The 21,250-nt window shown below is 53.8% G+C and overlaps 6 protein-coding genes across 6 annotated transcripts; 3 read left to right on the top strand and 3 right to left on the bottom strand.

The window, feature by feature from the left end:
• Positions 1-993: 993 nt before the first annotated feature.
• On the top strand, positions 994-1,947 carry AB675_5583 (Aquaporin-2; the record flags this gene model as incomplete). Its single annotated transcript, XM_018145806.1, has 1 exon — positions 994-1,947. The coding sequence occupies one exon, from the start codon at positions 994-996 to the stop codon at positions 1,945-1,947; it is 954 nt and encodes a 317-aa protein (XP_018002043.1).
• A 911-nt stretch (positions 1,948-2,858) lies between these two features.
• On the top strand, positions 2,859-5,090 carry AB675_5582 (uncharacterized protein; the record flags this gene model as incomplete). Its single annotated transcript, XM_018145805.1, has 1 exon — positions 2,859-5,090. The coding sequence occupies one exon, from the start codon at positions 2,859-2,861 to the stop codon at positions 5,088-5,090; it is 2,232 nt and encodes a 743-aa protein (XP_018001772.1).
• A 434-nt stretch (positions 5,091-5,524) lies between these two features.
• On the bottom strand, positions 5,525-6,136 carry AB675_5581 (uncharacterized protein; the record flags this gene model as incomplete). The annotated part of the gene is made up of 1 exon (XM_018145804.1): positions 5,525-6,136. One exon carries the CDS (start codon positions 6,134-6,136, stop codon positions 5,525-5,527), a length of 612 nt encoding a protein of 203 aa, XP_018002045.1.
• Positions 6,137-7,027: 891 nt separating this feature from the next.
• Positions 7,028-8,741, bottom strand: AB675_5580 (Aldehyde dehydrogenase; the record flags this gene model as incomplete). Its single annotated transcript, XM_018145803.1, has 4 exons — positions 7,028-7,149; positions 7,204-7,789; positions 7,840-8,129; positions 8,222-8,741. 4 exons carry the CDS (start codon positions 8,739-8,741, stop codon positions 7,028-7,030), a joined length of 1,518 nt encoding a protein of 505 aa, XP_018001888.1.
• Positions 8,742-9,536: 795 nt separating this feature from the next.
• Positions 9,537-11,378, bottom strand: AB675_5579 (uncharacterized protein; the record flags this gene model as incomplete). Its single annotated transcript, XM_018145801.1, has 4 exons — positions 9,537-10,551; positions 10,603-10,893; positions 11,132-11,202; positions 11,310-11,378. 4 exons carry the CDS (start codon positions 11,376-11,378, stop codon positions 9,537-9,539), a joined length of 1,446 nt encoding a protein of 481 aa, XP_018002092.1.
• A 2,459-nt stretch (positions 11,379-13,837) lies between these two features.
• Positions 13,838-21,101, top strand: AB675_5578 (uncharacterized protein; the record flags this gene model as incomplete). The annotated part of the gene is made up of 3 exons (XM_018145800.1): positions 13,838-14,093; positions 14,210-16,000; positions 16,042-21,101. 3 exons carry the CDS (start codon positions 13,838-13,840, stop codon positions 21,099-21,101), a joined length of 7,107 nt encoding a protein of 2,368 aa, XP_018002166.1.
• Between the last annotated feature and the right edge of the window lie 149 nt (positions 21,102-21,250).

The following is a 21,250-nucleotide window of genomic DNA, read 5'->3' as shown; positions in this document are numbered from 1 at the left end:
GGAATTCATACCAGAACTTTCTCGGAACTTAGCTTCGACCTTTGAACAGAAACTACGCATCTTCTTCACGCAACCCATGAAAACCCAGCAACTGAATGGTGCACACTATTTCATGGTCTGCACATTGCTATCGTGTGTACACGTAGCTTGACTAATGATGGCTGAGGCTGGCATGCATGCATGTTCTCTGCACGCATCGCAAGGATATGCTGACAAGTCGACCAGTGTTCTGGAATCAAGATGATGACGAGCTTGTGCATCACCTCCCACGAGCGCTGGTAAGCTGGACCGCAGGACGATGACGGTCCTCACCGTCGCGTGGGAGCCAGCGATGGCTTTCCTGGCAGATTTGATGGGGTCGGTATGAAACGTCAGGGTTCTTTCAGAGAAGGACGGCGTCGACACGCCTGGTCGCTGAGACACGCGCAGTTGTTGCATCTCACTCACGCTGTTCACCGCACTGATCTTAATTATATCAAGAGATGATGCCATCCCGCCCCGAAGGAAGCACTTGTGGCAGCCTCATTGCTGTTTTCTCTGGACTTCCTTTTTCCGGCCCCCAAGTCCCAGCTTACAGCGTACAGCCTTGCCCTAGGGCCATCCCTGCTGACAGAAGATTCTTCGGCCAAGTCCTGCCCAGTTCCAAGACAATTTTTGCTTTAACATGCCGGTCCTTTGTCTGCCACTGGCTCTTCTCTGCCAGCACACGCTCCCAGATGACTTTTGATACATCCGAGTACCTGGAACCCGACTTCCGACCTCGTCGATAAGATCTCGCTTATGTTTCCGCTACCAAAATGCGATGCATATCGCAAAAACCGACCACAATCGAGGTGGCGATGATGTGGCAGGCTGGATGACACAGTGAGCTCGATCGAGGGCCATGAATCCTCCAGCCCGGATACATATAGCTCGCGACGATCTGACCGTTGGGCTCGCCACGATCAACAACTATCACAGCACTAAAGAATCGTTTCCGGGGTAATCGACAAGATGGGCGCCACCACAATCGCTTCTCGAGATTTAGAGGCCCAGAAGAGGGGATCTTCGATGGGCTTGCTTAGCCGCATCCCCGCAAAGGTCCAGAATCACTTTGTGGCCGCGATGGCAGAATTCATGGGGACGTTCCTATTCCTTTTCTTCGCATTTGCAGGCACACAAACGGCCAATGCACCCCGAAGTATCACAGGCGACGAAAATACCGACATCCCTCAAGGTCCTGATCCGCTAGTCCTGCTGTACATTAGCACTTGCTTCGGAGTCTCTCTCACAGCTACCGTATGGATCTTCTTCCGCATCTCCGGTGGGGTGTTTAATCCTGCCGTTACCATCGGCTTGTGTCTCGGCGGAGCAGTGCCCATAATTCGTGGTATCGTGGTCATTCCCGCGCAGATCATTGGCGGCATTGTTGCAAGCCTCGTCGTCAAGTACCTCTTTCCCGGTCCGCTGGCAGTGACTACCACACTCAGTCTGCCCACGACTCCAGTCCAGGGTATGTTCATCGAGATGATGCTCACGGCGCAACTCGTCTTCACGATCTATATGCTGGCTGTTGAGAAACATCGTGCGACGTTCCTTGCTCCTCTCGGGATCGGGCTCTCCCTGTTCACAGCAGAGCTGGCCGGCGTCTATTACACTGGTGGCTCACTCAATCCCGCCCGCAGCTTCGGCCCCTGTGTAGCAAACAGCGACTACCCTGAGTCACACTGGATCTACTGGGTCGGTCCAATCCTCGGAGCGATCTTCGCCACTGGCTTCTACAAGTTGCTGAAGCTCATGAGCTATGAGCGCGTCAACCCGGGCCAAGACGGCGAGGGTGCAACTTTCGCTCTGCTGGATGATGACTTCCACACAAGGTCTTCTTCGCATGCGCTTGCGCTGAATCAGAGCTTCGGTCGGCCCTTGTCGATCCCGGAGAGCTTGATCGATCGTCGTTCTGTCGTTTGAGAACTATGTCTCGAGGAGACTTATGAGTGCTTGGCCTTTCTGACGACATACTGATGGCCGGAGGGAGTATGTGGTATGACACGAGCTATGTATGCTTATGAAGTGCATAATGAGTAATGGTAACCCATGATAAACGTCGATAAATGCGTGGCGTTGGGTACAGAAGGATTTTTCGATCAGTCGAAAGATTCAGGTTAGGTAGTAATCAATCTCAATCGAGTCAAGTAATCTTCAGACGCTGTCCCAGACGATCCGACCAGAGTAGCTTATGCCATCAGTGTCGCATTCTGGGATACACGTGCCCTAGTCGAGCAAACCGGGATCCCCAAGCTCTAGAGTGGGAACTTCGGGCGACAAGATCTGAACCTACAATGGACCTTCGCGGCGAACACACCGACCTTTGCATCCCAGAAGCCAGGCATCATCGAAACGTCTCTTCAATCCAGCGTCAGGAACGCAGCATCCGGGTTCGAAGACACAATGGAGCCTCGGGAACGTGGAGGGCGAATTGGAGAAAGCGTCACACCTTGGACGCGGCTTCGTTAGGCGGGAGCAGTCGATGTTCAGTGGCTTTCATAGCAGCTTTCGCACTCATCATGACGCAATTCACGGCGTCAAGTTGCAGACATGAGGTGAGTGCCAGTGATGGCAAAGTGTGACTGTATGGGTAATGCAGGCGATTCGAAGGTTTGATGAATCGTGGGGATGCCAGATCACTCCCGATCGTTGCCCCTAGCAACCCGCAAAAAGCCTCGAGGGTCAACAATGATGCTTGCACGACTTCCTCTCGCCAAAGGAGTTAAGCGAGCGACATGTGCTCAGCATTCCAGTCAATCTGACAAGCTGCGCTCGTCTACATCATTCCTGAGCACGAGCTTCAAGCCTGACACAGTCGTTCCAACAAGCCAGCCATGGGCGGCTCCAACGCTCCTTTTCTCTACGACCGCCCTCAAAGCTGGACCTTCGGGGCTCCTACGCAGCAGGGATTCAACCCAAGAGCTGCTACTCAAGCGTCATGGGCGCAGAAGCCTCAGAGACCTAAGTCCAATGGTCCGTTAGTCGACTTCAACCAGCACCCGGACTCCTACCTACACGTACCATATGGGAACCTCACAGCACAGCCGATGCCGCCCAACACCAAGTCGAAGGTTGTAAGAGTGAGAACATGCCTGCTGATACTGCGATGGGCGGCTCTATTGGCAGCGCTGGGCATGCTGTTCTGCGTCATCGCCATCAATAAGACCAGTACAGCAGTGGCATGGATCATAAGAGTAGCACCAGCCCTGGCTGTGGCTCACTGTTTCTACGCAGTCTACCATCTCAGTCGATCGGTCACCGCACGCACGCCAGGATCGACAGCAAGCTACATGATCTTCTCGGGCTTGATCGACTTGGGTCTGCTACCGTTCTGTGGCTTCTCGGCATACATGTCTTATCTCGACTATGCCCAAAATGCATATGAGTGGGGAACACTTTTCAATGACAACGACATCAGCTACAAGATCATCTTCGCCTTCTTCATTCTCAGCTCGACGCTAGGCGGAATCCTCGCAATATCGTTGGCTTTGACCATATGGTTGGCACAGATATTCCGCAAGATCACAAAGCTACCGCCTGATATGAACCCTCTCGAGGAGAATCTTACCAGCCGATTCGGTCACAAGCGTAACAAGTCGTCCATGAACATCACAGAGAAGCACATGAGTGCATCGACGCTTGCTGCAAAGAGACAGTCAGACATGAGTGGGCGCAGAGTGCCATTCATCCATACCCGTACCGACTCCGCCGATAGCGTCACGCTCTATGGAAACGAAAGCGCGCGCAATTCTCGGGCAGAGATGCGCAAAGGCTTCGAAGAGGTCACGAAAGATCCATATCGCGTCTCTGTCAACTCACTTCCAGGCTCCCCTCTACGACCCAATGCAACACAGAGCCCAGCCCCCAACTCTCGGCCAGTAGGAGCAGGACTCGATTACCGTCCGGGTCGTGCTGCTGCTGTACAATCTTCACCTCAGCACTCACCTGAACGTGCACCAGAAAAAGCATCATCCTGGCTGTCGTACATGGACTACGAAGGTCAGCCTACCGAGTTGAGCGAGGCTGCCGAGCAGCAGCTGAATCATGAGGTTCGGCCCATCTCTCCGGTGTCAGCCATCTCCTCAAATGGACATGGTCCCATCACACATACCTGGAGCAATCGTCCTTCCGTCGACCTTGATCACTCGACAACGGTCGTGAGGAGAGACGTTATCGCTGACAGTGCTCACGACGCTACTATGATGGCGCCTCCTCAGCCGTCACCGAACAAACGCAGCAGAGAACCCTGCCATGAACCACCCACACCTATCAGAACAGGCTTTGACATGAACGACGAGAACTACTACGGCAGCAAGATTGACACACCTTACTACAATCGCGACCCGCAATCCAGTCCAGCCAGGCCAGCTCTCACATCCACCGATGGCAACAGCCGAGCTTCGTCGTTTATCGGCAGTGGCACCAAAGGCAGATTCTATGGCGATTTGCGGGCAAGCATTGGCAGCATTGGCGTCGAGAAAGGCCAGACAGCGCCACCAGCGCCACAGTCAGCTGATGTCTTCAACGACCACGACCACGAGCACGATCACGACAGACTCGGCGTAGACAGATCGCACACCACCAAGTCAGCCCAGTCTGCCAGCGACTACAGTGCCAACTTCGAGGTATATGGCAGCGACGATGACGAAGAAGAAGTCCCCACACTTCCACCGCAGTACATGTACCAGCAGCAGAGTCCCTATGGCTCTCGAGCGTCGCTGCATCGGCCGAGTAACACCGACCACTACTCGCCCACCCCTCCACCAATTCAGCAATCACCGGCACGCAAGCCTGTGCCAGTCAAGAAGTACGACAGCCCAAGACAGACTTCCAACTCGACCGCTCTCGACCTCCACAGCGGCTATGCTGGTCTCGATCCCGAATTCGGTAGGGGCATGGCTCGACGCCGTGATGTTAGTGGAAAGGTCGCTGAGGAAGGCAGAGGAGGAGTGTACTCGTGGGACGGAAAGGCTGCGGAGCAGATCAACATCAATGTGGAGGAGCTGACACCAAAGAAGGCCGCGGCTTACAAGAGTGCTGGTTGGGCTCGGTTTAAGGGGCTGTGAAACGGTTTGCTGGGGAGGGAAGATATATGTGGTCGTGCTTTTGTACCCGAATCGAGATCCAGGGGAAGGAATGTCAGTGTAAGACAGTCCATGTGTCGAAGAATAAGACTGGACTCTTGTATGAGATGAGTTTGGGCATATCTCTAGAAATCAAAAATGGCTGGGGCAATTCGAAATGGTAGACACAAGGTGACTCGATAGGGACTTCACGTCTCGGTCAGTTCGCGTCATTGCACACATGTCCTTCTTTGATTGAATGTTTTTCTGATCCATGGAACCTTCCAAAGATTCCGTGAGAACAGATCCCCTCTTCAAATCTATGTAGGACGCCCAGAGTATTTCTCGTGTAGCGACCGTGTCAATCCTCCAGTTTGTCTTATACATTTCGTGTTCTCGTTTGCTCGTCATTGTTCGTTTCTCGTGCACCTCTCATGCTACACAGTCCTCACACTCAGCCGCTCGGCAACGTCCATGTCATCCTCATCCTCGTCTTCCTCCTCAATGTAGAACGACCGCTGCAGCTCTAGAGGCGGATACTCTTCCCTCCCGGCCTCTAGATGCTCCTCGTCCGGTGACTCAGCCAGCTCCTGCTGCAACTGCACCATCAGCCTCGAAGCCCGATAAGGCGACTTTGGCGGTATCGGTGGCGGCGGCGCCGAGTCTTCGTATGCTGCCAGCGTCTCTGCGATCGAGCGCGGCGGCGTCGCCGTCTGTCTCGCCCTGCTATTCGATAAGACGGTCGGCACTGAGTTCGTGGTATTTCGTCGACTAGCGCTCCGTTTTGGTATGCTGGGCCGCACCGGCGTCGGCTTATCGGCGGTGCTGATGCTTGAGCTGTCGAAGCTGCTGTCTGATTTTTCGCTGACGGGCGTGTTAGTTGCGGAGGCCTCGGGTGAGTCGTAACGGATGGCGATGATGCCAGAGGAAGTGTCGATTGTTGGGCGGATGATGGCGGGTGATGATGTGGGTGCTGAGGCTTTGGAGGATTTCGAGCGCCGTGAGAAGCGTCGCTTGAGGTCGAAGCTATTGTTGGTGATGAAATCCATGGTGGGTTGCGCGGCGGTGTCCGGTCGACGATGCTGAAGTAGCTGAAAGAAGATGAGCTTATCGCGGTGTTGTATAGGTCAACAGACGGTTCTTGTAGCTTGCTATCTGCGTCTGAAGTACAGCAAGCTCTACAGAACAAGCGAACAAAGCCCATCTAGCAGCAAACCGAAAGATTCGCAAACTGCCCGTGCATCACGTTGCACCGGCAGCCGACGAAACCCCAATCCCACCCACTAAACTTCGAGGGGCCCTGCATAAGCAGGCACACCCATCAGGCCATCAAGCCGTTGGCAGCCGCCCGAAAAGCAACGTGACACGAGGTGAGGGTAGAGGGGTATGGTGGTACTGTATGGTGCGACATTCGGCCGGAGAAATCTGGTTGGCCCTCGGCTTTGGCGTCAGCCAGTGATGGATGTGCCGAAGCCACTCCATTCCTTCTGGAAGTTTAGCACCTTGCAAGGATTTTGCTGATCACTTACTCAACGCTTCTCGGGCGGGCTGCGTGTGTGCGCGGCCGGCAAAGTATGGTGGTTGTGGCGAAAGTCTACGGTGAGCCGCTGCCTGGTACTGCGATGTTAACTTTTAAGATGCAATCTTGCTGTGATCGGAACCGCAAGCGCAGACCCCAGAACACGGTTGCTTACACCCACACGGATCCGGCCGAGGTCAAGACTTTCAGGCCATTCGGCCACGGCAAGCCACCGGTTTCGTGTGTTGCAGCTGCCGCGACATCTGGGTTGCGGCCGATGACATGTTTGCTTCTGGGTAAACTCCAAAGAACGGCAGTCTGCAGAAAACCAGATCGCGATATCAGGTTTCATTTAGTACGGATCAATTCCGGATGACATTTCGAACCCGACGACAGCCTGTCATACACGCCGCTTGACCTTTCAATCGTCAAGGGCATCTGGCGCTCTCATCCCCATGTTAAAGTATACCGCCTTGACTTCTGTGTAGTTCTCCAGCGCTGCCTCGCCGCACTCACGACCGATACCGCTCTCCTTATATCCGCCTGTGACTCGGTTAGTACTCGATGAGATTCGGATTTGTGGACCAGAACACTCACCGAAGGGGATCGACCAATGCACGAAGTTGTACATATTGACCCAAGTCGTGCCAGCTTCCAGAGCACTAGTCACGCGAATAGCTCTTTCGTAGTCCTTTGTGTGAACACCAGCAGCAAGACCGTAAGTGGTATCGTTGGCCATCTCAATAACCTCCTCCTCGGTCTTGAACTTAGCAATCGCAACAACAGGTCCAAAGATCTCCTCGCGCATGATCTTCATATTGGCTGTAACATTCGTGAAGATAGTTGGCTCGATGAAGTATCCCTTCGAGCCGTCCTTGCCCTTGATGGCGTTGCCGCCCAGGTGGACAGTAGCACCATCACTCTTGCCAGAGTCAATATAGCCGAGAATTTTCTCATACTGCATCTTCGAGTTCTGTGGGCCTTGCGTGTTGTTCTTGTCAAAGTTGTCACCAACCACCATTTTCTTCATACGCGCCGTGTAGAGCTCGAGGAACTCATCGTAGACATCCTCGTGCACGTAGATGCGCGTTCCGGCGTGGCAAGTCTGGCCAAAGTTCATGTTGATGCCCCAGATTGACCATTCGATCGCCTTCTTGAGATCGGCATCCGGGAAGATGATGTTCTGTGTCTTGTTAGCTCCGAGAATCGTCGCTTACAGTCCACATACCGGACTCTTTTGCCTCCCAGCTCCAGTGTCACCTTCTTGAGATTCGAGCTGGCCGCGGCTTTCAAAATTGATCGTCCGGTAACCGTTGAGCCAGTGAAAGCGACCTTGTTGACATCCATATGAGAAGCAATGGCAGCACCAGCATTCTTTCCGTAGCCGGTGATCAAGTTGATCGAACCTGCCGGGAAACCTGCCTTGACAATCAGGTCACACATGTAGAGTGCGGAAAGTGGTGTAGCTTCTGCCGACTTGATCACGACTGTGTTGCCGCAGGCGAAAGCTGGGGCGATCTTCCCTATTGCACCTGTCAGACCCAAAATGTACGGGGAAGAACCAGAGCTGAGAGATTGATATCTCGCCCGACTCAGGTTGATGCTTTATACGTACAAGTGAACATGAGCAGTGGGAAGTTCCAGGGGATGATCTGACCGCACACGCCGACGGGCTCGCGCTTAGTATATGCGAACGTCTTGGGAATGTTGAAGGATGACAGGCCAAGGACCTTGTCCGCCCACCCGGCGTAATATCTCAGCGTGCCTATCGAGGCTGGCACGTCCAGGTTCGAGCACTGCTTGTGTGTCTTGCCAGTATCCAGCATCTCCAGCGCGACCAAGTCATCGAAGTTCTCCTGCATCAGATCGGCAAGCTTCTGAAGAATGGCCGACCTGTCTGTCGGGTTCATCTCCTTGTATGCGGGATCCTTGAATGTCTTCCGGGCGGTCTTGACGGCGATGTCGACATCTTCGGCCTTTCCTTCTGATACTTGAATGACCTCTTCGCCGGTAGAAGGATTCTCGATACCGAAAGTCGATTTGCCAACAGCTTCCTTCCATTCATTGCCGATGAATTGCCAAGTGTTGAGCTTGATAGTGCGGTCTCCCGCTTTGATCGATTGCTGGGAAGGCATGTTATAGGTCTGGTCTGTTAGCTACGATGCTGAATGGACGAAGATACTTGAGCAGAGTCCGAAGAGCTCGGTGCTTGACACGCATATTTGATTCACATGCTGCAAATGTCTAGGAGGGACCCATTGTCACAATTGGGCTGGCTCATGAGTCGTAGAGCGATGTCGCTGCATGGAAGTCTGCACTCTGAGGCTCAAGTTGGGCAAATTCGTGGTCATGAACGACATGTCGTGGTCAGGTTCCCCGCAAAAGATCCGCGTTCGAGACCTCTACCGCGAAACCTTCTCGGAAGAAGTTGCGAGACACGTTTTCGAGATGTGTCCGATCTTGGTCCGATCGATCTCGAATATCGTTCTGGTACCGTCGCCTTTGAAAGCGGCCCACTGAACGGGTTCACGTTGCTCGTTGAGAACCTCCAAGGTTGCCGGCTGTGTTAAGGCGTTCAAGGTTGGTTAGACAAAGAGGTATCCTGCCAAAACGCCCACGATCCGTTGCGCCTGTTGCTCAAACGACTTGGCTATGGCAGAAGTCGTAAATACTCACCCGAGCTCAGGGCACACTCGACGCCCATATGGACGCCACACGGGAGTTTGGAACGATCTCGACAAGGCAAGAAGGGAGGAATTTAACATCCCTGCGCTTCTGAGACTTGCCCAGTTACGTCATTGCACATTTGGTAGGCGAGGCAGTATTCGCGAAATGCGGTCCATTCGAAGCCTCAGCGCTGTTCTTGCACGTTCCTATGGATAGTCGTGGGAGACCTCGTGCTCTACTTTGACATCGTACTCAACCACCGGCTACAAACGTGCCTCCGCCATCTCACTCTTCTGTCCGATCGAATGTTCTCTGTCAGAGTCTGACCTCGCCAGCATCTCCAGCTTTTCCATCTGCGCAGCAAAGGCCGCGGCAACAACTGCCTGAAACTTCTCACGCTCCCGTGGATCGCTGGGCGGCAATGGATTCATGGCGCCCACCACATCGAGGCGAGAGTTCGCCACGAACGCGGCGGTCTTGGGTTGCGTCCTCCAGCCGATCTCGTTGCGCAATGTCTGTAATCGTTGGCCAGGGTATTCATCAGGGTGCTCCGGATGAGGTATAGGTGTAGTGAGGTCGTTCTTGAACTTCTCATCATCGTAAGTAGCCTCGATATGCGCAATTACGGCAGCGCTGAAGACTTGCTGGCATGCGCGGACAGGCTGCAGAGTAATGTGTCTGCCGTTGAAGATTGGGACGCTTGGCTGCTTCGGAATCGAGTTGGCACTGCAATCAATGTAAATCGAATCTGCCACTGGCGTGTATGAGCCACTCTCAAGAGTAACCTGGTCGTTGCTCACGCCACGGAGCCTGCCCTTTCGAACAACGTTCTTGATCCTTTTCAGTTGCTCGAGCTCGAGTACACTGATGGTGGCGCATCTCCACATGGTTGGTTTGGCATGTTCATCGACACGGAGCATCACCCCCGCCTTTTCGAGACGCAACCACATGTCGTCAATGGAAGTAGCGGACATGATTGCCTCACCAGTCGCCATCGATGCAGCCACGTTTTGGTCTCTGAACCGATCTGGGGGCTGCATAATTGCCCGATCGAAACACCACATATCACGAGGTCGAATCCAAGTGATGTGCGCAGGGTCGATGCCATTAGCTAACAGCCACAAGCAGCTATCTATGGAGGTTTTGCCAGAGCCGACTACAGTGTAGCCCGCATAAGGTCGCTGGATGTCGGGCAGATTGTTGGGCGCGATAACTTCGACTTCATTCGAAATTTTATAAGGCGGCGGTCGCATTGACGGGACTTCGACGTTCATGTAACTGGAGAGTGATAAGCTTAAGCTCTGACGAACAGAAGAAGCTCGATCTCACGTTGCATCGACGATCTTCGTCTTCTCGCCAACGTGATAAGTCTTGCTCGTGAGCAGAGATCTGAATTCGCCATTTCCAGTATACTCGTGCATTGGATAGTAGGTCACTCGGCCCGAGGGCAGAAACGTACTGTGCATCACGTTGGTGTAATACGCACGAACTTCAAGCCCGGGCGCCATCGTCGAGTTTCCCTTGTTCCATCCCACCACATCAGTCTTTTGATCACCCAGAATTCTGGAGTTGACACCATAGAAGACCGAACTGTGGTGCAAGTGAACGAAAGGATAAGCTCTGTGCCACAGATGTCAGCCGATCTGGTTTGACATTGCCTGTTGGCCCTCAGTCCGTAGCTATCCAGACTTTCGAAGTTCTGGTCACCATATCAGGCAAGGTGCCCAGATGGACATGATGACCAGGGCGTCTCGAGTGGTGACAGTCGTGCCGAAGCCTCCCGTTAGGACAGACCAAGCTGCCTGCAGCCACTCGCATTGCTGTGCTTTTGTCGCTAGTGACGTGATGGTGTGCTTACCTTGTCCAGTGTCCTCCTGGTTGGGCATATCGGTCGACGATAGCTATGGTGGCCGTTGTGTCGCTAACGAGCTATGGCCTTGTTCAGTAACGTGTGACGCTAGGTACGACTGAACGATTGTAATGGCTCGATCGAACCGCAGGGTAGGTGCTGCGTCAGAGGTTTTATGTTGACTTACCGTGTCGACGAAAGCCATTCCCATGGCGCCAGCGCCACAAACTAGATAATCTGGCTCGATCGTCTCCATGGTGGCGGAATGCTGGTTTGTTGTGACAGTGCAGCAACAATGCTCTGGGGCGTAGCTAGAAATGGCCTCATATATTAGAACCAGGCATCGGCTCGTAGTCAGAGGCTGTGAACCCCGAATTACGTTAGTCGCAGCGCTGTTACAGCAAGGATCGCAGTAGCGCCGCAATAGGAAGCCTGAGTTGGTCCAGGTCGCGAGCCTGTCCTTGTGAACTCCATTATTATCTCAGCGGCACTAGTCATCGACCGTCTGCCCGGGATACTCGAAAGGCTTCAACCACAGAAAATCGTCCCCAAGTCTGTCAATGTTCATCATCCAATGCTGAAGCCACGCCAAGAAAGGTTTCGAAAGCTGTAGTCGATGACACAGTCCCCGCCTCGGCAGTTCGTGCCATCTGAAGCAGACGCCATTTGTGTAAGACTGTTGACAGATCCAAGAATTCTTTGATGTCACTCTGTATCTCTGATTGGGCGTTGTGTGCTGAGAACGGACGCCTTAACACCTTAATGCCTATGCAGGAAGTACAATCAGGTGAAAGTGGGCCGTAAATTGAAACTTGGAGCTGCAGACCGTGAAACATTCATAACGCTGCATGTCCAGATCCGTGTTATTTTGCGACGACGAACTACACGAAGGTCTCTTCGAAAAGAACATCTGCTGTCCAATATGCTGACCGATCTGTTTTGGCTCAAGCTGCAGTACAACTGCCTGACGCCCAAGAGGCGCCAAGCAGGCTTGAATCCTAGGTGATGTGGTGATTGTTTAGTCATGCGCCAATACGATAAATTTGCAGCGTGTGCGAGCAGTCAAACGAAGCACGCATGGCCGTAGGCGCCTCCAGAGTGCCGACCAAGAGGATCGTAGCCAGCGTATAGTGTCTAGACAGACCGGTCACCTATCGTCTGACCCGATCAGATCTTACCTCGCCATCAACGTAGATTCCACCTGAACGGATCGGGCTCTGATTACCACACGAGGCGAGGATTGAGTGACGCGCGCTGCGGTGACTTCGAGTGCAAGACCCGCATTCAATCTAGGAGTCAGATGATTGCGCATGTTTTGCGTCCTTGTGCATTGAGCAGAGCTGGTCTCACAAGAATCCGCATGGCTTACCGTCCAAATTGTCCGTACCTACGCACCGGTAAGGTCTGTTCCGATGCTGAAGACAAATGTTGACAGTCTGAATGATGCGGAGACACTGAGGAGCCGCGAGAATCATCAGCGTGTCCGACCGCCCTTGGCAGAGGAACTGTGCACAACGATGACGCCAACCCAATTACTGCCAGCACCGGTGTCTTCTCTCGTGTCTTGCTTGCAATAATCTCAGTATGCCCCTGTCTGTAGGCGCATCTCGAAACGCATGTGCGTGTGCCCAAGAGCTGACAGATGATGTCGGTCCATCGAGCCATCGCAGCCTTGCTGTGTCGAAGAATCGATGGACACGATTTGTTATAGGCTTCAGCTGTATGTTCGACGGAATGAGCAGCGGATTGCTTGACCCGTTTTGAGACACGTGAGGAGGGCACACGGCCGTGCTTCCATGCACCCGGTTAATATGAGCAGAATGAATGCCGACGGGACTGCATGACTTGCGACAGGGTCGCTGCTGCGCGAGAGATGTTAGGACCGTGGAAGCTAGCCCGGCCAGAACAAAGCGAGCGAACGATGCAGTATTGTGCGGACGCGACCTATGGATATCGTACTGCCTTCCCAAGTCAGTTTTCAGGAGAGCGAAAGCAGTTGCGATTCAGCGACACGGCAAATTAAACGTCATCTCGGCTGCCATTCATGATCGCTGTTCCTGACCCACTCCGACTCCTTCTAGAAGGTGTCGATTCTGTGCGTGCGCTAGGTCGAGGAGTCCAGAAAAATTTCATGAACCGCCATTCCTCACGCTCTCTACTCGTCTGGAGTCTAGCTGTGATTCAGTTGTATGCTACGAGGAGGTCTGCTGCTCTCAACAGCTACATAAATCCGTGAGTCGTGACGCGTTTTCGGAAAATAGCCAAACACCCCTGCAGCAATTGACATCGGCCCGTTCGGTTAAGGCTTTCTCTAAGCCCAATTGAACTGAATAGCCCGCGTTGTGCGTCTGACCAATACACGCCTGTAAGACTGTGTATGGATGGGGCCGATGCAACGCGAATTCGGGGGGTCTCTGCAGTTTTTGAGTGAAAAGTACAGTCTCATTTCAAGAAACATCGACAGCTCAAAATCTTGGCAGACGCGAGCAAGCCTGAGTCTCCATGTTCCCAACTTTCTTTCGGACGGAACCTCACTCACAGCAACCACACTCATCTTCAACTCGTTCCTCGCACCACTATAGCGCTACCGCATGCGCAGATCGCGACGTGCATACGGAGCGATTGTCATGCTACTTGCCATGTATTTCGAATCGCGTTTCTCATAATCTATACACGTCAGCCTAATCATCACCATCGACCACCGTCTTTCCGTTCATGACTTCCGAAGAGCGCGTCGAGCCTGCACATTCGTCTTCGCGTGATCCTCAGCCTACCTCCAGAGGTCGCGATCAAGGTCCGACGGCTCTGCGGGACAGAGACGACAGCCTCTCCTCCGGCGACTGGGTCAGCCCCTTTACCCTACCACCGTTGCCGGCTCTCCGACGCGGACGCGACCATATAGACCTGCTGAGGTCGCCCGACCAGAGTCGTCAAAGAGGCGGAAGTGGTACATACTACGCTGCTGCTTGGGGTGAGTACATGCCTATCTGCTACATCGCGAAGGAGCCGAACTCAGAGTCACGACTTGAACAAGCTCAGAATACCGTCCACGGTGCAGTCCGTGCAGAGAACTGACTATCCTCGCAGGGTCTCCCTACGCGTCTCCCAGTCCAGACTCTGCAGCACGTGTTCGCGCCAGGCGCAGTAGTATCGATTCAGAACTTCAGTCGCCTCCGAGATTCGGCGACCAACCGCATGCTCGTGGCTCTTCACTTGCGCGACATTCACTCAGTCACTTGATTTCCTCCCCAGAACCTCGCCCTCGGCCAACGAGACTCAAGTCTGAGCACGCCAACTGGCTAAGCGACTCGGACGACAGCGACCGCGACACGACTCAGCTTGAACATCGCACTCCCAGACGGAACGAAGATCTAGCAGCGTTGGAGCTTTCAGCTGGACACGATCGTTCTTCTCCTGGCAGCCATCTGACTCACGAACCACAAGCATCTACTGACACTGTGACGCCCGAAACATTCAGCGTGAGTCGACCTCGCCAAACGTCAAGAGCTGTCGCACAATCGAGAATGGCGGAGCTAGAAGAGCCGACGTCAGGTCACAAGCCAGATGTCGAGGTCGTCAAACCCCTGCCGAGTCTGCCCGAGAATGAAGTGCCGGAGAACGCAGTAGTCACGCCAACGGAAGGGCCAGTATCTCCCTCTCGGCCTCGCATGCATCAATCGCTCAGCTCTTTCCACAAGCAACGGCGGAAAGTCGTATGGAAGGGCAAGAACTGCATCATATCGCTGCCGATCACAGACCGAGAGTCAGCAGGTCTACCGCCGGTTCTCTCGCCCACTGCGGTCCGCGAAAAGCTTGCAGATCTGCTGTCACAGGGCTACAGCACGAAGGGTTTCGAATTGACAGATGTCGATGGCGTAACTGCCACTTTCACCAATGGTCAAAGCGCCGCGCCGTTTCCTGACCCTGCAGAAATCTCAGCAGAACGCCAGATGCGATCGTTCAAAGTTTACATTCCAGATCAATCGGAATGGCAGAAATGGGTAGACTACTTACAAGAGGAGAAACTACGAGCATTGGGTGTAACGCTAAGTGATTCTGAGCCACCTCAGTCCGGACCATCACCACTATCGGCCTCGCTCAGTCGTGCGTCTTCAAGATTCCCAGGCGCGGTCTCACCTCCCGTGGGCACGTCATCGGCAGCCAGCAACACTGGCAGAGTGGCTAGTAATCCGTTCTCCCCACCTTTCAGCATCTCGTCAGGAAGAGGCTCAACATTGGGATCTGGCGCGTCATCTCAAGCCAATGGCTTTCCTGGCTCGATGCATGCACACAAAGGCTCGCTTGCCTTTCATCCAGGACAGAACCGCGTTGTGTCTCCGAACGAGTTCGTTCCGGGACAGACAAGTCCATTCCTTCCTGGTCTGAATGCCCACTTACGGCGCCCGACGAGCTTCTCTCCAATCAACGCGCATGGCATACAGAGCCTCGATCAGGTTTTATCACCTGTGGGTGGGCCTTCAGACGGCCGTCCGCAACCAATTCAGTCACAGGAATCTTACTTTCCTGCCGCGCCGGCAGCTGAATCACCTCATGGTCTGACGTCTAATCTGAGCCCTCCAGCAGTATCTCATGCTTCGGGCAGTGCACCACGAACGCCAGTCTTTGCTCATACACCAAGGCCAGCGCCTGAGATTCAGCACCCGACACCCCGAAGTCATCGTCACAATCTTAGTGCTGCTCTGCAGAGGGAGATCGACGAAGCAGAGGCTGCTTTAGCAAAGCAAGACCAAGAAGGCGAAGCGGGCAGAGACTCGCTGGCGGAAGCAAAGGAAGAAGCGAAGGGCGCCAAACACGAAGAGGACCACGAGGATCTGCCATACTCAAGCGACCTGAGACAATGGGAGGAGCCGATGATCAGTCCGACATCGTCACAAATCCCAGTCTCGCTGGCACCCCAGCTCTCGCCCGCGACGCCAACCCCTTCAACAACTGGCAAGCACTCAGTGATGCTGCTCGTGGAGACAAGGCCCACGCGGAGAACGACCACACATCAAAACCATCACAGCCCAAATTCAATGTGGAAGCCAAACCGTTCGACCCTTCTGCGGGCTTTAATAGCTCGAACTTCGATTTCGGTGGTACAAATGCTTTCAAGCCTTTCACAGCGTCATTCAAAACGCCCACATCCACTTTTAAGCCTGGAGCTGCCCGTACAGTGAAGCCGTCTGTTTCAGCACTCAATGTCGAAGCCCCCGCTTTTGTACCTGGAGGGGCTTCCAAGGCGGCAGATCCGCTTACGAAGGCGACCGGCATGCAGCAATCACCGTTTGCATTCTCATCGGCCACCTTTGATGTCGAGTCACCGATTTCGAACCATACAAAGTCGCCGCTATCTTCGGTCGCTAAGCCATCTCCATTGGCTTTCTCGTCTGCTTCATTCAATGTTGATGCTCCCGTCTTCAACCCGAGCAGCGGTCTAGCCAAGGGTCTTGCAACTGGATCGACGTCGACAGTCGAGAAACCCATTGAGACCAGTATATTTGGCAAGGTCAATATCGCGCCTGGGACGCAAGCAGTCCGACGCGCCAAGGCTTTGCCGATTGTTCGGCCTCGATCGAAAGACGGTCCACAAGGCTCCATTTCCTCGGTCTCCGGCGAAAGTGCTTCAGCGGGCGGAGCGGAGAGTGAAAGTGATGCCTCTGACGGAAGAGCACCAATTCCAACAGATCGAGCCAAGAGAGCACGCACATTCGGTAGCGACGGTGACCGCAGTCCTGTCTTTGCGGACTCTGCGCCTTTCACGGGCAACTCTCGTATCCTCTCGGAGATCATCAGCGAGAGGCAACCTTCCCCTGAGAAGCCGAAGGAAAAGCCTGTCGATGGCTACTCATACATTCCGGCTGAATCGAGGAGCGGATCTGCAGCCAGCTCGCCTGCTTCATCGCACCGAAGAGTTATCCTTGGCAGAGCTTCGCCGTTCCAGTTCAAAGATGAGCGCGATGCCATCAACTTCAGCGAAGCCCAGCCACGGTCCGAGCTCTTCCAAGGCTCAGATGTCGAAGCTGGGCCCTCGAACATGGACCTGTCTTCACCTGCTCGTGATACATCTCCAGCTCCGCAGCATAAGTCGAGGTCATCTTTGTCGGCACTTGCACAACCATTCGTCTACAAGTCGCCGAAACCGGCGGATACTCCAGGATCATCTATAACACCTGAGAAAGCTGTCGAGTCACCTGTGTCAGGTTCGAAACCATCCAAAGGCAAGGGCCTAATGGCTTCCCGCTTCGCCAAATCGCCGTCACCGGAACTACCAAGCTCACCACCTCCCGCGAGCAATGATTTCGCACCGTCGCCGGCAATGCCAGATCAGCCGCTTCCGTCCTCAGTGAATGAGAGCATCTCCAGAGACATCAAGTTGTCCCAAAATGTGGATGACACAGCTACATCTGAGATCGACGAGCGTTCTAGAGACTATTCTGCAAAGCATTCGGCCACAGACTCGCAGCCAATACAATCAGAACGCAATGTGTCGGATAGCAGCCCTGTTGTTGCACTCCAACACGATCGGCTAGCGTCGCTAGCTAGCTCGAGATATGCACCACAGAACACTCACGATCTATCAATTTCGAGCTCCAGATACGGGCCTCAGTATGACAGTGCGTCATTGGCAAGCCCGGCCTACGTTCCTGGTCGGAAGGAGTTGCCAAAAGTCGAGTTTTCGGACGATGAAGACGATCTTATGCCATCTTTTGAGGAGATCGATGCCGTGATGAAGCAGTTTGAAAGCAATCCAGAACTCGGTATTGAGCGAAACGACTCTCCTGTGGAATCAACACCGCTGGTCGACATGCGACTGGGCAACAACTTCCGCAGCGATGCACCTAGCCCAAGTCCTCGCAGAATCGAACGTCCGATTGAGCCGACTCAAGCTGCTAACGCTGCTTCATTCGGCCTTGGTCTGGGCATTCACAAGCTCAACAGTGGCAAAGAGGAAGTCAGTGACTGGAACGATGTGCTTTCATCCGTTGAAGAGGATAAGCTGCAGTCTCGTGCACAATACTTTGACGGCCATGTCAATGACCTGGTTGATGGTATCCTAGAGAACCGCTTGGGACCGGTGGAAAGGACTCTGCAGACCATTCAGCATTCACTCTCGCTTCTTGCCACTCGGCCTACGAGTAAGCGTAAGAGCACGTCGAGCGATATTAAAGAGTCAGATGCTGATGATGAGGACGACTACAACGCCTACGAAGGCTTCTCGACGTATCGGTCGCGGTCACCTGACACGAAGCGAAATCGCCAGGCTAGCAGGGTACGTGCTGCTGTCGCGGAGGGACTTGCACAATTTCGGGAAAGCATGCTTCAGCCTGTCGCTCCGACAATTGATCTCTCCAGCATTCGCGAAGAGCTCGCAGAAATGAGAGAGCTTACTCAGGAACGAGCTGACAATGATCATGCACAACTTCAGGAAGAGCTCGCCGAACTACGGACCATGCTCGCAAAGTCCGCCAACAACGTCCAGCAGAAAGATCTCAAGCGTACGCTTGAGGATGTTATCGGCTCGCATCCTCGTTTGAGAGGTTCTCGCACGGAACAAGACCACGGTTCGAAGAGAGAAAATTTCAAACTACAACTCGATGGTCTCGAGGCTATGCTGAAGGTCGAGCAAGAGCGCGCCGAGCACGAAGCGAGACTGCGGAAGCAGCAAGAGGATGAGCTCCACGAGGTCAGGCAGAAACTTCAGAAAGCTGAAGATGAGGTCATCGTTCATCGCGAGTCGAGCGAGATGGCTGAACAGAACTTGCAGGCCTTCGTTCAAGAGAAAGAAGCCTACAAGGCCTCGGAGCGCGAAGTGGAGCGACTGAACCTGATGATTGATGAACAGGAAGAGAACCTCAACGAATATCGCCGTTACAAGCAAGAGCGTGAAGCCGATATCGAGAGATTGCGCAATGAAAGCAACGATCTTTCTGACAGCTTGCACGATGCACGAACCAAAGTCAAAGATCTCTCGTATGATCTAGAGGATGAGAGGAGCAGAGTCCGCGATCTGACCGCTGATCTCGATGAAGAATCCGCCAAATCCAAGGAGCTCACCCGGACTCTCTGGAATCTGAAAGACCAGCTTGAGGAAAGAAATAGGACGTCACAAGCACTTCATTCCAAAACAGAGCAGCTTCGCAACGAGATTGCTTCTACCGTCCGAGACTTGGCGACCGAGCAAGCTGCCTGGCGCCAGCGCGAGCATGAGTTGCTCACCAAGATTACCATGATTGAGGGCGCACTCGATTCTGCGTCGCGGTCACAGCAGAAAGCCGAGGTCGACCATGACTACGTTTCAAAGCAGCTGAAGGATGCGCTTGCTTACAAGGATCGGTTCGAACATCTTCAACAAGATATGTTCAAATTCCAGGAAGACCTGTCCGCCACTCGAGCTGCAAGCACTCAGCACGAAGACCGTGCATATCGTATCGAACGAGAATTGCATCATGTCAAGGAGTCTAAAGAGGCTGACATTGCAACTGCTACTGCACGACTCCAAGCTGAAGCCGACGGCGCTCGATCTCAGCTCGAGGGCCACAAGTCTGACTCTGAAGCACGGATCAGTCGTCTCCAGGCTCGTCTCGATACCGCGGAGATCGACCTCGAAGACCACAAAGCTAAGTATGATGCTGCGCTCGCCGATGCTGAAGAAGTTCGGAAGCTTGCACTCCAGGAGCAAGCTGAGAAGCACCAGGCTGCACTCGAAGAGCAAAGTGCAGGTCACGACAGGCATCTTGGTGACCTCAGAGAACGCCATACGCGGGCTATGCACAACTCATCGGATGACAGACACCGCATGGAGCATCACTACAATGAGAAACTGGCCCTCAGCGAAGACAAGATCCAACATCTCGAAGGCAAGATTACTGATCTCGAAGAGCGCTTGTCAATCTCCAAGTCGGCAGCTCAAGCAGCTGTCAGCGCCGCAATGGCAAGAGGTGCGAATCTGCCAACGCCGGCTAATTCCGTCGTCGCATCGCCTCCTCAGCGCGCGACGAGCGCCTCGCTGTCCTTGATGAAGGGCACTGATCTGCCTGAGAAGATCTCTGTGCAAAGCCTGCGTGAGACGATCATCACCTTGCAGGAACAGCTACACGAAAGTGACCAGGAGAAGGAACGCCTGCAGGCCGAGCTAGGCAAGGTCGACAAAGAGGCACCCGACAAGATCAAGGCATACGAGACTGAGGCATTGTGGCTTCGAGAACTACTTGGCGTGCGCATCGATGAGATGGAAGAGATCGTTCAATCTCTCAGCAAGCCAGAGTTCGATCGTGAAGCCGTTCGAGATGCTGCGATCCGTTTGAAGACGCATATTCAGATGGAGCAGCAGATTCGAGAGCGTGCAGCTCGCAATGCAGGTCCTGGTGCGGCGGCGAGCTTGCCGTCGCTTTCTGACATCATGGGATATGCTCAGTCTCCTAGAAGCGTTCTACCAATGGTTGGACAAGCAGCATGGGGCAATCTGCGAAAGGCCCGAGATGTCTCAATCAACGCGTTCGGACAACTAGCTGGCGACTACACTGCAACGCCATCAAAGGCTGGCCGTGCAGTCAGTCCGGCGGCAAGCTATTCATCTGGGCCCATGACGCCACCGAACACTGTCCAAACTTCACGGCGACTATCTTCCAACAGTGATCGCCCACCGCCAGCGATGCGACCTCTTGCGGCTGCTGCAGCAGCCCGTCGAATGGGCACGCCTTCTGCGAAGCCTTCAGGTACCGCTATCGAAGCACGTCCTCTGCGCGCATTTAGTTCGCAGCCGCGTGCTTTGCGCGTCAAGCCGGAGTCTCTCGAAGGGAAAGATCCTTTGGCTGATCTCAGTGAGAACACGAGCCCGCAGACACCCACTCTGAGCAAAGGGAGAGAGGATCTTGATCTCGGTGCAGACGTTGACGACGACGCAAGTCCGCTTGATGCCAAAGGCGATCTATTACCACCGTTTGACGACATTGCTCCAAAGCCGATGGAGACTTGACAAAGTCTTCCAAGTACAGCACGATCACGGCCCAGCCAAACAGCAGTGAAGCAGAGTCAACTGCAAGACACGCCAATATGAAGGGAAGGCGGCCTCCACGCTACAACATTTTCGATTTCTTTTGTCATTTGCCAACATTACGCTACGCT

Source organism: Cyphellophora attinorum (genome assembly GCF_001299255.1).
Source record: "Cyphellophora attinorum strain CBS 131958 chromosome Unknown Contig8, whole genome shotgun sequence".
Lineage (NCBI taxonomy): Eukaryota > Fungi > Ascomycota > Eurotiomycetes > Chaetothyriales > Cyphellophoraceae > Cyphellophora > Cyphellophora attinorum.
The sequence above is the reverse complement of the archived record's forward strand: the minus strand, read 5'-3'. Positions and strand labels throughout refer to the sequence as shown.